Below are 11821 nucleotides of genomic sequence, written 5' to 3' on the forward strand. Positions count from 1 at the left end.
AACATGTTTGCACCCAAAACACACCTTTCCAAGAGATTCCAATGTGAGGAGTTTCCCCATGAGAGGAGTTTCCCCATATGAGGGATTTCCCCTGTAAGAGGGATTTCCCCCGTAGGAGGGATTCCTCAAGTGCGCTTTATGATGGTTCTTTACTGAAGCAGTTTAAACATACTGTTTACATATAGACCGCAGGAGGCCTACAAAATTATGAGAGACATATTTAGGGTGGTTAATAAGAAACTTTTTCCAATTGTCAATTACAATAGGGATAGAATTCTAATAGGGATACAACTCTAATTGTCAATTACAAGGTGATACATACTCAAGGTGAGAGGGGAAAAGTTTAAGGGAGATGCGTGGGGGATGTTTTTCATGCAGAGAGTAGTGGGTGCCTGGAACGTGTTACCAGAGAAGGTAGTGGAAACAAGCACATTAGCAAACTTTAAGATGTATCTGGATGGGTACATGAATAGAATGGGAATAGAGAGATATGGTCCGAGTGATGGCAAAAGGTTTTGTTTTTTGTTTAGGTAGAGCATCATGATTGACATGGATTTGGAGGGGGCCGAATGGCCTGTACTTGTGCTGTACTTTTCTTTGTTCTTTGTACAGGAATGTGACTGACTGTAAACACAACAGCTTTCATACAGAGGAGACTTTGTGGTATCTGTTGGGACTGGATTTGAAGGCAGAGTTTAATACAGAATAGGAACCTACTGTGTCTACTTCTATCTGGTGTTACTGGCGTTGCACCATCACATTTCATAAGAACATAAGAAATAGGAGCAGGAGTAGGCCATCTAGCCCTTCGAGCCTGCCCCGCCATTCAATAAGATCATGGCTGATCTGTCGTGGCTCAGTTCCACTTTCCCGCCCTCTCCCCATAACCCTTAATCCCCTCTCTTATCAAAAACCCATCAACCCGCGTCTTAAATATATTTAGCGAGGCAGCCTCCACCACTTCAACGGGCAGAGAATTCCAGAGATTCACCACCCTTTGAGTGAAGAAGTTCCTCCTCAACTCCATTCTAAACCGCCCCCCCTTTATCTTGAGGCTGTGCCCTCTAGTCCTACTGTCCTTTCTGAGCAGGAATAGTTTCTCCACCTCTATCCTATCCATCCCATTCATCATCTTATATGTCTCAATGAGATCTCCCCTCATTCTTCTAAACTCTAACGAGTACAAGCCTAGTTTATTCAGCCTCTCCTCATAGCTCAGCCCCCTCAACTCCGGTATCAGCCTAATAAACCTCCTCTGCACTCCCTCCAAGGCCAAAATATCCTTGCGTAAGTGCGGTGACCAAAGCTGCACACAGTACTCCAGCTGCGGCCTCACCAATGCCCTATACAGCTGCAGCAAGACCTCCCTACTTTTATATTCAATCCCCCTCGCTATGAAGGCCAGCATCCCATTCGCCTTCCTGACCACCTGCTGCACCTGCAGGCTGGGTTTTTGTGACTCATGCACAAGGACCCCGAGGTCCCTCTGCACCGTCGCCTGCTGCAGTTTTTCGCCACGTAAGTAATAGTTCTTCCTACATTTCCACAATGACAAAATAAAAGGACTGCAATTCCTGATGGGGGAAGAGTTTATTTAACAATCAAGGAACTCAGAATGAGATCCATGTCTGTTGATAATAAGTTCAGTACATACAAATAATTCCGGTAGAAATTGAGGGATATCATTGAATAGCGGCTGATATCATCCAGGGAGAATGGAGAATAAATGTCCTGAGTTGCATGGCGAGTCATTAAGTGATCAATGGAGAAATTGTGGTCAAATCATTGTTGGGCCTGGCAGCGGCCAAGGTGGAAGATTTCAGGGGAATCTGTAATGAAAGGAGATTTCAATGAGACAATAATAATTGGACATTCTGGTGTTTCTACTTCTGTGACTCATCAGTCTGTGATTTCCATCCCTTCCTTATGATGGAGGGAAAATAAGAGATTAAAAGATATTATGGAATCATAGTCATCACCACATAGGCTCTCTGCAAGTCTAACCCACCCCACCCTTTCCCACATTAGCCCTACACTTTCTACTCTTCAGCTGTTTGTCCTTTAGAAATCCTGGGTTGATTTGGTCTCTGCCATATTCTCAGGTAGCGCACACCAAATTTTAACCACTCTATGCCACTCTATATCTCTTTCAGTTCTTCTGTAATTGGTTTGAAATCCTCTCACTCTCAATCCTTCCACCATTGGGAACAATTTTTCCCTGTGCCTCCAGGCTTCATAAGATTTTGAACACTTTTATCAAATCTCCTTCCTACCTTCTCTACTCCAAGGAGAAGAACCCCAACTTTTTCCATCCACTCTAAAGCCTTCACTCCCTCTCTATAATGTGAATGGACGCATTACAAAGTCTCACAACACCTGGTTTATTTTGGAATCACGAGCTTTCAGAGCGCTGGTCCTTCATCAGGTGAGTGGACACAATTCACCAGTTGAGACCGAGTCAGTATTTATATAGGTTCAAAGTAACTTTCTTGCTTTTGCAATGCAGGTCCTGATTTAAACTAAAGGGTGCTGAGGAAAACCTAGCCAGTGTATAATTCACAATTTCCATGGATTTTTTTAACCATTGGTGACTCACCATAAATAGGAAGATGGAAACTGGCTCCCAGGTTCCATGGCCCACACTGAAGAGGAAGTGGAGACCTGGAATGCTCTACCTGTTCTGCCTGAGGGCCTATTGAAAATGTCATAACTGAGTTTGATAGGTCAGTAATCAATCAGCTTGTTCAGGGTTGGGAACCAAGATCGGAAAAGGGAGCTGAGATTTTGAACTACAAGTTTAAGCTTATTTATTAGTATCACAAATACACTTACATTAGGACTGCTCCAATGATCGAACTGAATGGCAGCAGAGGCTCAAAGGGTTGAAATGGTTTCGTCCTGTTCCCATGATGCTGAGGTGAAAATAGTCTGTGATACACTAATCATTGGACCACTCACTCACTATGTTTCCACAACACTTTTTAAAATAGTGCTTGATGGTTAATGGGGGTCAGATGCTGTACTATCACACTCTAGGACTGGGTGGGACAATGGGTCAGACACTGAATACATCCAAACTTGTTCTTCCCTTCTTTAACATAATGTCCCTCTAACTGACATCCTTAGTTATTCAAAGAGGTGGAACAGTCTGAGAAGGTGGGGCGAATCTGTCTCTTTATCCATATATTCAGAGTTCCAGGCTTCCAGATCACTCTGCACTGCCCTGCATTGCAATATTTGTTTGAGTTTTATTTACCAGGAGGTTCACAGGTGTAGAGAGCTTCCATTGCTGTGACATATACTTCATCCAGTAATTGTGTGAAAGTCGTGGTGGTGGGCACTTCAACCAGACACTGAGTCCAGTCTAAGAACAAGAGATACTTGCTATGAAACTTGGTCGAATCGAACATTGCGAATTCATCCACCTCAGATCCATCACGGCCATGTTTGAGCTGCATTAGGAAGCAATGGATTACTGATGATAACAGAAAACATACTCCTAAGGCCTGCACATGAATCATCTTCTATCATCAGGATGTGTAGAGACTGATGGACATCAAACATGCACTGAATTAACCTAAGGGATCCCACACAGCATGCATCCCACATTGGTGGCTGGGATTTGATCTTTCCTCAGTAACTCTCTCCAATTTGCAGACATGTTTCATTTTTGATGTTGGAGAATGGATATCACTGGGCAGTGTTATATTTAAATAAGTCGCAATACATTGTTCAGAGTCGGGACATGTTTACTCCGTAAGGTGAGAGTTAAATGCAGTCAGGTACAACACGGATTAGATACTGAGAAATCTCCCTCGTACTGATCCATGAAATATTCCCAGGGCAGGTACCACAGCAATCAGATACAGAGTAAAGCTTCCTCCGTACTGTCAGATTAAACACCACACGAATAAAACACTTATAATGAGCTGATATCAATCCCAAAGACTGACACTAATTGCAGTCAATCACATAGAACGGGTACAAGCAAATTCCCAAAAATTCACCAACTGCGGATTAACCCCAAATAACAAATACTCACTTGTTGCTCTTTTAAAAACTGCAGGATTTGATCCCTCATCTCTGGACGGGATGCAACAGCCCGAGCTGGTACTTGTGTCAAATGACACGTCTTGTAATCTGTCACTGGGGCCTGAGTGCCATTTAAACAGAGAAGCCTGAAGTCACTGGAGCGGAGGCCTTCAGCCCATTCCTCCTGTGAATTACCTGGAAAATGAAACATTGATTGATTTAATATTCAGAGCAGTGGCACACAGATTAAATACCTGGCCTGCGTAGCTCACCCTCATTGCTATCCAGGCTTCCTATCACATCACAGTTTGGAAATAAACCTGCAGTGTATGATTGTCCTGTCTTTGATTATATGAGCTGTTTGCTATTGACATTTGCTGTAGTTGATTGATTGGTTATGTAGAAGAAGCTGAAAGTTCAAGCTGAAGCATGGAGCAGACATTTTAAAGTAGTGTGAATAAAACCTTTAACACACATAGACCTGAATGTTCCAGTCCTGCCTACCAACGGGATCATTGTGAGTGATGGAAAATTTGACAGACCAGCAAAAGTTCCATTGACCCCAGGTCTGGTCCTGCAATGGGTGGGAATGGAAAATCCCGCCTTGAGCAACTGACGTCTGCATAGTGCTAAGGTACAAAGTAGGCCCCAAGCGTTTCTGCTAAACCCTAAAAGGAGGACCTCAAAATGGTATGTAATAAAATGACAAACATTTTGAAATTCCTGTTTACTTTTCAGAATAACTTGAAAGAGAGTTTGAGGCTTTATAACATGTATTACCTCACAACTCTCCAAACTCCATTGGATTAAACACCATTTGCCAGAGTTCTGCCCACCTGACTAGGCCAGTGATATTTTACTGCAGTCAGCAGCTTTCTTGCTCATTATCACCACACAGCTAATTTTCGTGTTGTCTGAAAATTTCTTAAATGCACCCTCACATTTAAGTCTAAATTAAACATATTTACACCATGAAAAATTTCACCAGCTCATCTTCTGACATCTGTCCTATCCCTAATCCCTCTTCCTCAGTACTGCACATGAGAGTTAGCCTAGATTTTTTGGCTCGAATCACTAGAGTGGGATTTGAACTCATAACCTCCTTATTCAGAAGCAAGGGTAATAAATAAATTGTTTATTGTCATTAAAAATTCCATGAGGGAAGGAAATATGCCAGATCCATAGCAATGATGTTGAATCTTAAATGCCCATTGAAATGGCCTAGTAAGCCACTCAGTTGTATTAAACCACTCAGCACCCTGGGTATGGATACACCATGTGGACTGCAGTGGTTCAAGTTGGCAGCTCACCACTTCCTTCTCAATAAATGCTCCTAGCCAGCGGCACCCACATCCCACGTGTGACATATCTCCAGGACACTGTTCCACTGGAGTTAGTCCATTCCTGGATTCAGAAGGATAAATTAGGAGGACAAATGGCTTGCATTTTATCTGTAGCAGATTGGAGGGTCATCCAACTGAGGAGCTTAAAATATGAACAGGGTTCAGTGGGAGAGAGAAAAACAATCACCTTAAGTGGGAAGTCAAGGAGAAGCATATAGAGTTAAAATTAAAACGTTACTTGGGAGGGAAATCAAGAAGCACATCAGGGGAAGTAGAAATGTAGCATTTTCTCCCCTAAAAGGTTGTGAAGCTGAAGCTTTCAAGATAGATAGGACAGGATATTGTTTTAGTTTTTTTATTAGTGTCGCAAGTAGGCTTACATTAATACTGCAGTGAAGCTACTGGGAAAATCTCCTCATCGCCACACTCCGGCGCCTGTTCGAGTACACTGAGGGAGAATTTAGCATGGCCAATGCACCTAATTAGCACACCTTTCAGACTGAGAGAGGAAACTGGAACACCCAGAGAAAATCTATGCAAACACGGGGAGAATGTGCAAACTCCACATATAGTGACCCAAGCCAAGAAAGAAATCCTGGTCCCTGGCGCTGTGAGGCAGCAGTGCTAACCACTGTGCCAGCGTGATATTATTGGACAAGTGGGGAAAAACAGTTTAAATGGAGTTCAGGCGCATGTTAACTTTGATATGACAGAAGAATAGAACAGATTTGGTGTGCTGATTGTTCGAATTCTGTAAAACATTCTACATGAATAAAACTGGACAATAAAACACTAGATTCATGAACTAAATTATCAGATGCTATTAGTCAGTTTCTTTATCGCCAACAGCCAGTCTGAGCTGGATTATTACTAAGTGCTGTATGAGTACTAGCAGCATTGTAGGACCAGGAACTCGTGCATACCATCAGTGTTTTCAAAGACAGTCGTATGTTTGAGGAAAGTAACATCACCCTTCTCTGCCAGGCACCTGAAAGAAATCCACTTAAGTAATCTTTCTAAAATAAATGACAGGGTTTGTACAATTTTGACTCTAGAGTGTTATGGTTATATTAATGGACACATATAACAAATATAATCAGATAAATATGTCCCAATTCAAGAAATTATCAAACTATTATGAAAACCCAGCTGGTTAACCTCAGAGGAATCCTGCCATTACTCAGTGTAGGATATATGTGACTCCAATCTCACACAAATGTGATTGTTTAGTAGCTGTCCCTTGAAGTGATTCAGAAAGTCACCCAATCAAACTAAACTCGAGCGACCTCGAATAAATCATAAATAAATGGCTTGTACTTCTTGATAACTTGGAAGCTCACACATCGGGATTGGAGTTTTCCGGCCACACTCGACCCAAGGCCAGAAATTCCTGCCCGAGGTCAATGGACCTTTGCATGGTCTGTTGAATTTTCTGTTCCACTCACTGCAACTCCCATGGTGGGGAGAACGTGCTAACTCCTCATAGATAGTGACCCAAGCTGGGAAACGAATCCTAGTCTCTGGTGCTGTGAGGCAGCAGTGCTAACTACTGTCCCACCATGATATTATTGGACAAGTGGAGAAAAATATGTTAAATGGAGTTCAGGGGCATGTCAACTTTGATATGACAGAAGGATGGAAGAGATTTGATGCGCTAATTGTTCGAATTCTGTAAAACATTCTACATGAGTAAAACTGGATAATAAAACACTAGATTCATGAGCTAAATTACAAGGAAAACTTATGTTTTGGCTCTTAGACAGAGAAATTGCCAGATTTAGACGGAGAATTGCAATATATTCTTCTTTTCTCAATATCTCATCTTATACAGATGATGATGAGGAAAACCCCATCCAGATCACATTGTGGCTCAGGGAGGTATTGAGTCCTACTGGAAAGTTCCATGTTCAGTCTGAGTGAAGTGATATTGGTCACAGAAACAACAACATTCTCCAACTAAAAACAATAACTCTTGTGTAGATAGTGCCTTTAATGCAACAGAACATGCCAAAGCACTTCACAAGAACAATATAAAACAAAGTTTAACAACATGTCGCATAAGGTGATATTGTGTCAGATGACCCAAACTTTGGTCAAAAAAGTAAATATCAAAAAATGCCTTAAAGGAAGAAAGTGAGGCAGAGAGGCCTAAAGAGGGGATTCCATAGCTTGGGGCCTGGGCAAATTAAATAGCGAATGGAAGAATGGAATATGGACCGTACAAGTTGGGACTTGGCTGGTAGGCAGGGTTTGTGGGGGATGGGGGGGTGTGTGGGTGCTGCTGTGTGGCAGTGGTATCAGGTCTGGTCGGGTTGGGTGGTGGGTCGCGTCGGGTCAAGTTGGAGGTCGGGCTGAGTTGGGTCCAGAGGTATGGGTCAGGTTGGTTCCAGTCAGACTAGTCCCAGTCAGTTTGGGTCAGGTTTGGTGTCAGGTAGGACTCAGAGTCAGGCCTATGGGTGGAGGGGGAGATGGTGGGGAGAGGGGTAGACTGCTGTGTGACCTGGGGGCTGGGAGGTGGGGGAATTCCAAAGGGAGGGGGCAAGTGTTCAGGAATATCTGGGAGGGGTGGGCGGAGAGGGCGATTAGTGAGGGGGGTGGGGGCTTAGGGAGTGTGTGGGTCCAGATTATGGGGGCTTTCCCATGCAGGACTAGGTCTGAGTATTTGAAATAGTTATGCTGAAGTCAGAAGATGTTTTATTTCTTCAAATTCTTTCAAAGTAACTATCAGGGTAAAACTGGCAGAACTATCTGAAGTTAGCAACTTTAATCGCTTTCTCGAATGGTTCCCAACCCAATGCAATTGTCCAGAGTAGTTAGAAATTCTGGACAATTGCTGTGCAAACCTTTACCTGAGAACCTCCCTGAGGGATTGCTCAGCACACCTTTGGGCTACACCCCAAATCTGATGCTTGTGAGCCAGGAAGTTACGAGCCCCAAGATGTTTACCATCCAAGGGGAATCAAATTCATTCAAATTCCAATCAGTAATCAGCAGAACAAATACAACATGATGAGAAGAATGCCTGGTGTAGCCTCAAGAAATGACAGGAAACTCTAATCCTCACATATTTCTTTTTTGGCTACAAACATTTTAAACAATTACAGTTGAAGGATGCTTGTAACGATGACAGGAAGTATCTACGTCAGGTGTCCAATGCCTGTATTGTTAGTTCAAAACGTATGGATTAGACACAGAGTAAAGCTCCCTCTAAAAAGACACATAAAATTCTTAAAAGCTTGACACAATACAGCTTAACTATAGAGTAAAGCTCGTTCTACATTGTCTTGTTAAAGACTTGTAGTAGTTATAGAATGGGTTAGTTACAGAATGACATTCCTACGTTGTACTAACTCTTGGACTTCAGTCACAAGGATTATGTCCTTTTGTAACAGGGTGACATTTTTCTGTAACAACTTTTCTACAACCTCTCTGAGTAACATTATCAATTACATTCTGAATTAGGGGCAATGTTGTACAGTAAAAACAAAGGTGTTATGAATTGAGTTGGATTTGCTACAACACAATAGGCAATTAAGCTTTCAGCACCCAAAACTGCTTTCAATTTAAATGGACAGGAACCCAATTTCATTCCAACTTTCAGATACCTGAGGGCACCACTGTAGGCAAAGTATGGCTCATTGGGGCCAAAAGCACACTTGTCGTTTCCAGGTGGGGTTGAATGTTCCTGGCCGGCACACAGAGAGCAAAGTTTGGAGTTAGGATCAGCTCCCGGAGCACAGGCTTCACTGAAATATGTCGCTACATTGAAAATGAAAATAGAAATTGTTCTTAATTTTAATTTTCAGCAGCGGAAATGGGGGTGGGGGGAGGGAATTCTCCCCAAAATGCTGAATTGGTGGGAAAACTGTTCTAGATCATGACTGTTTTCTCAGTTCAACTTCACACTCGTATCTCCGCACTCTGTGGACTGCAGAGGTCCCAATCATGAATCTCTTTAAAAACACAAGGGTGTAGGGCCTATTTGTGCTGGAGTCTGACAGTTCTGGAGCTCTGTGCATGCTCAGCGGCCCTGTTAACTGGCCAGCTCAATCACGGCCCCCACAACAATTCCCAGGCCAGCCCTGACCCCCTCCCCGTCCTGGAGCCCCAGTGTCCAGCCCACCCCCCACAGCAGTGACCGATCACTCACCCCCCTCACCCCTGCAGACCCCCCCCCCCCCCACTGACCCCCTCCCCAGGGTCAGACCAGGCCCCACCCCGGCAGACCACCCCCCCTCCCCCCGGCCCACCCCAATTGCTGCTGTCCTCCTTCCATCCCAGACTGAGTGGCAGCAGGACCCCCCAGCCCCACCAATCATCGCTACGCCGTGCTCACAATTGGTCCTGTCTGCTTGGCACTGCCTGATGCCTGGTAGACAGTGTGAAGGCACCCCCTTAGACATGGACACTTTGTCTCTTGGGCAGTGCCAGGGGGCACAGGCTGGTACTGCCAGGGTGCCCATGCCAGGGAGCATCCCCCAACACCCAATCCCTGGGGGCCCCCGATTGCCCCCTCTTCATTCCGGCGGGGCCTCCTGCTAGTTTCCTGAACATAGGGAACTACTCTAAACCCCGCCAAAATGAAATACTCCTGGCTGGATGGGAGATTCAATCGGGACCAACAAGTTCCCGATAATGACATTCAAAATACATTCAAACTACATTAAAAAAAACTCAAGTGACTTACCTGTCTTCTCACCGGTTTCCAGCGTGGTCTGGTCTCCGACTGTTCTTCGGCTCTGGGAGATGCACATGCCTTCTCGGCGCATGCGCAAATCCCGGAATAAGGCCAGTGACATGCGTCTCCCACCCCGACCCCCACCCCTCCAAAAAGTTGCAGGTCGGGATGGGAGAAGCGCCCTCAGAAATTCAGAAAGTTTGTAATTCACAACAAAACTGGAAAAGGATGGGTCTAACAATTGGAATATGAGTTGGTGGGTGCACTGATTGGAATAGGAACAGGTGAGTATACAGATTGGAACAGGAATAGGTGTGTGCACAGATTGGAATAGCAATAGGTGTATATACAGATTGGAATAGGAACAGGTGTGTGCACTGATTGGAATAGGAACGGGTGTGTGCACTGATTGGAATAGGAACGGGTGTGTGCACTGATTGGAATAGGAACGGGTGTGTGCACTGATTGGAATAGGAACGGGTGTGTGCACTGATTGGAATAGGAACGGGTGTGTGCACTGATTGGAATAGGAACGGGTGTGTGCACTGATTGGAATAGGAACGGGTGTGTGCACTGATTGGAATAGGAACGGGTGTGTGCACTGATTGGAATAGGAACGGGTGTGTGCACTGATTGGAATAGGAACGGGTGTGTGCACTGATTGGAATAGGAACGGGTGTGTGCACTGATTGGAATAGGAACGGGTGTGTGCACTGATTGGAATAGGAACGGGTGTGTGCACTGATTGGAATAGGAACGGGTGTGTGCACTGATTGGAATAGGAACGGGTGTGTGCACTGATTGGAATAGGAACGGGTGTGTGCACTGATTGGAATAGGAACGGGTGTGTGCACTGATTGGAATAGGAACGGGTGTGTGCACTGATTGGAATAGGAACGGGTGTGTGCACTGATTGGAATAGGAACGGGTGTGTGCACTGATTGGAATAGGAACGGGTGTGTGCACTGATTGGAATAGGAACGGGTGTGTGCACTGATTGGAATAGGAACGGGTGTGTGCACTGATTGGAATAGGAACGGGTGTGTGCACTGATTGGAATAGGAACGGGTGTGTGCACTGATTGGAATAGGAACGGGTGTGTGCACTGATTGGAATAGGAACGGGTGTGTGCACTGATTGGAATAGGAACGGGTGTGTGCACTGATTGGAATAGGAACGGGTGTGTGCACTGATTGGAATAGGAACGGGTGTGTGCACTGATTGGAATAGGAACGGGTGTGTGCACTGATTGGAATAGGAACGGGTGTGTGCACTGATTGGAATAGGAACGGGTGTGTGCACTGATTGGAATAGGAACAGGTGTGTGCACTGATTGGAATTGGAACAGGTGTGTGCACTGATTGGAATTGGAACAGGTGTGTGCACTGATTGGAATAGGAACAGGTGTGTGCACTGATTGGAATAGGAACAGGTGTGTGCACTGATTGGAATTGGAACAGGTGTGTGCACTGATTGGAATTGGAACAGGTGTGTGCACTGATTGGAATTGGAACAGGTGTGTGCACTGATTGGAATTGGAACGGGTGTGTGCACTGATTGGAATTGGAACGGGTGTGTGCACTGATTGGAATAGGAACGGGTGTGTGCACTGATTGGAATTGGAACGGGTGTGTGCACTGATTGGAATAGGAACGGGTGTGTGCACTGATTGGAATAGGAACGGGTGTGTGCACTGATTGGAATAGGAACGGGTGTGTGCACTGATTGGAATAGGAACGGGTGTGTGCACTGATTGGAATAGGAACAG

At 44.7% G+C, this 11821-nt stretch overlaps 1 protein-coding gene across 1 annotated transcript in view; it reads right to left on the reverse strand.

Annotated features, from left to right (window-relative positions):
- Positions 1–1595: 1595 nt before the first annotated feature.
- Positions 1596–11821, reverse strand: part of LOC145341206 (serotransferrin-1-like) — a 103143-nt gene continuing 92917 nt past the window's right edge. The window contains exons 22-27 of the mRNA XM_080186129.1: positions 10063–10430; positions 8981–9134; positions 6299–6363; positions 4043–4227; positions 3257–3452; positions 1596–1829 (exon numbers count right to left, since the gene is read on the reverse strand). Of these exons, the coding sequence (XP_080042255.1) occupies positions 1783–1829; positions 3257–3452; positions 4043–4227; positions 6299–6363; positions 8981–9134; positions 10063–10430 (1015 nt within the window). The 3' untranslated portion in view covers positions 1596–1782. The remainder of the gene's footprint in view (positions 1830–3256; positions 3453–4042; positions 4228–6298; positions 6364–8980; positions 9135–10062; positions 10431–11821) is intronic.

The sequence above is a fragment of the Carcharhinus amblyrhynchos genome, chromosome 3, assembly GCF_965287045.1.
Source record: "Carcharhinus amblyrhynchos chromosome 3, sCarAmb.v2.hapA, whole genome shotgun sequence".
Taxonomy (NCBI): Eukaryota; Metazoa; Chordata; class Chondrichthyes; order Carcharhiniformes; family Carcharhinidae; genus Carcharhinus; species Carcharhinus amblyrhynchos.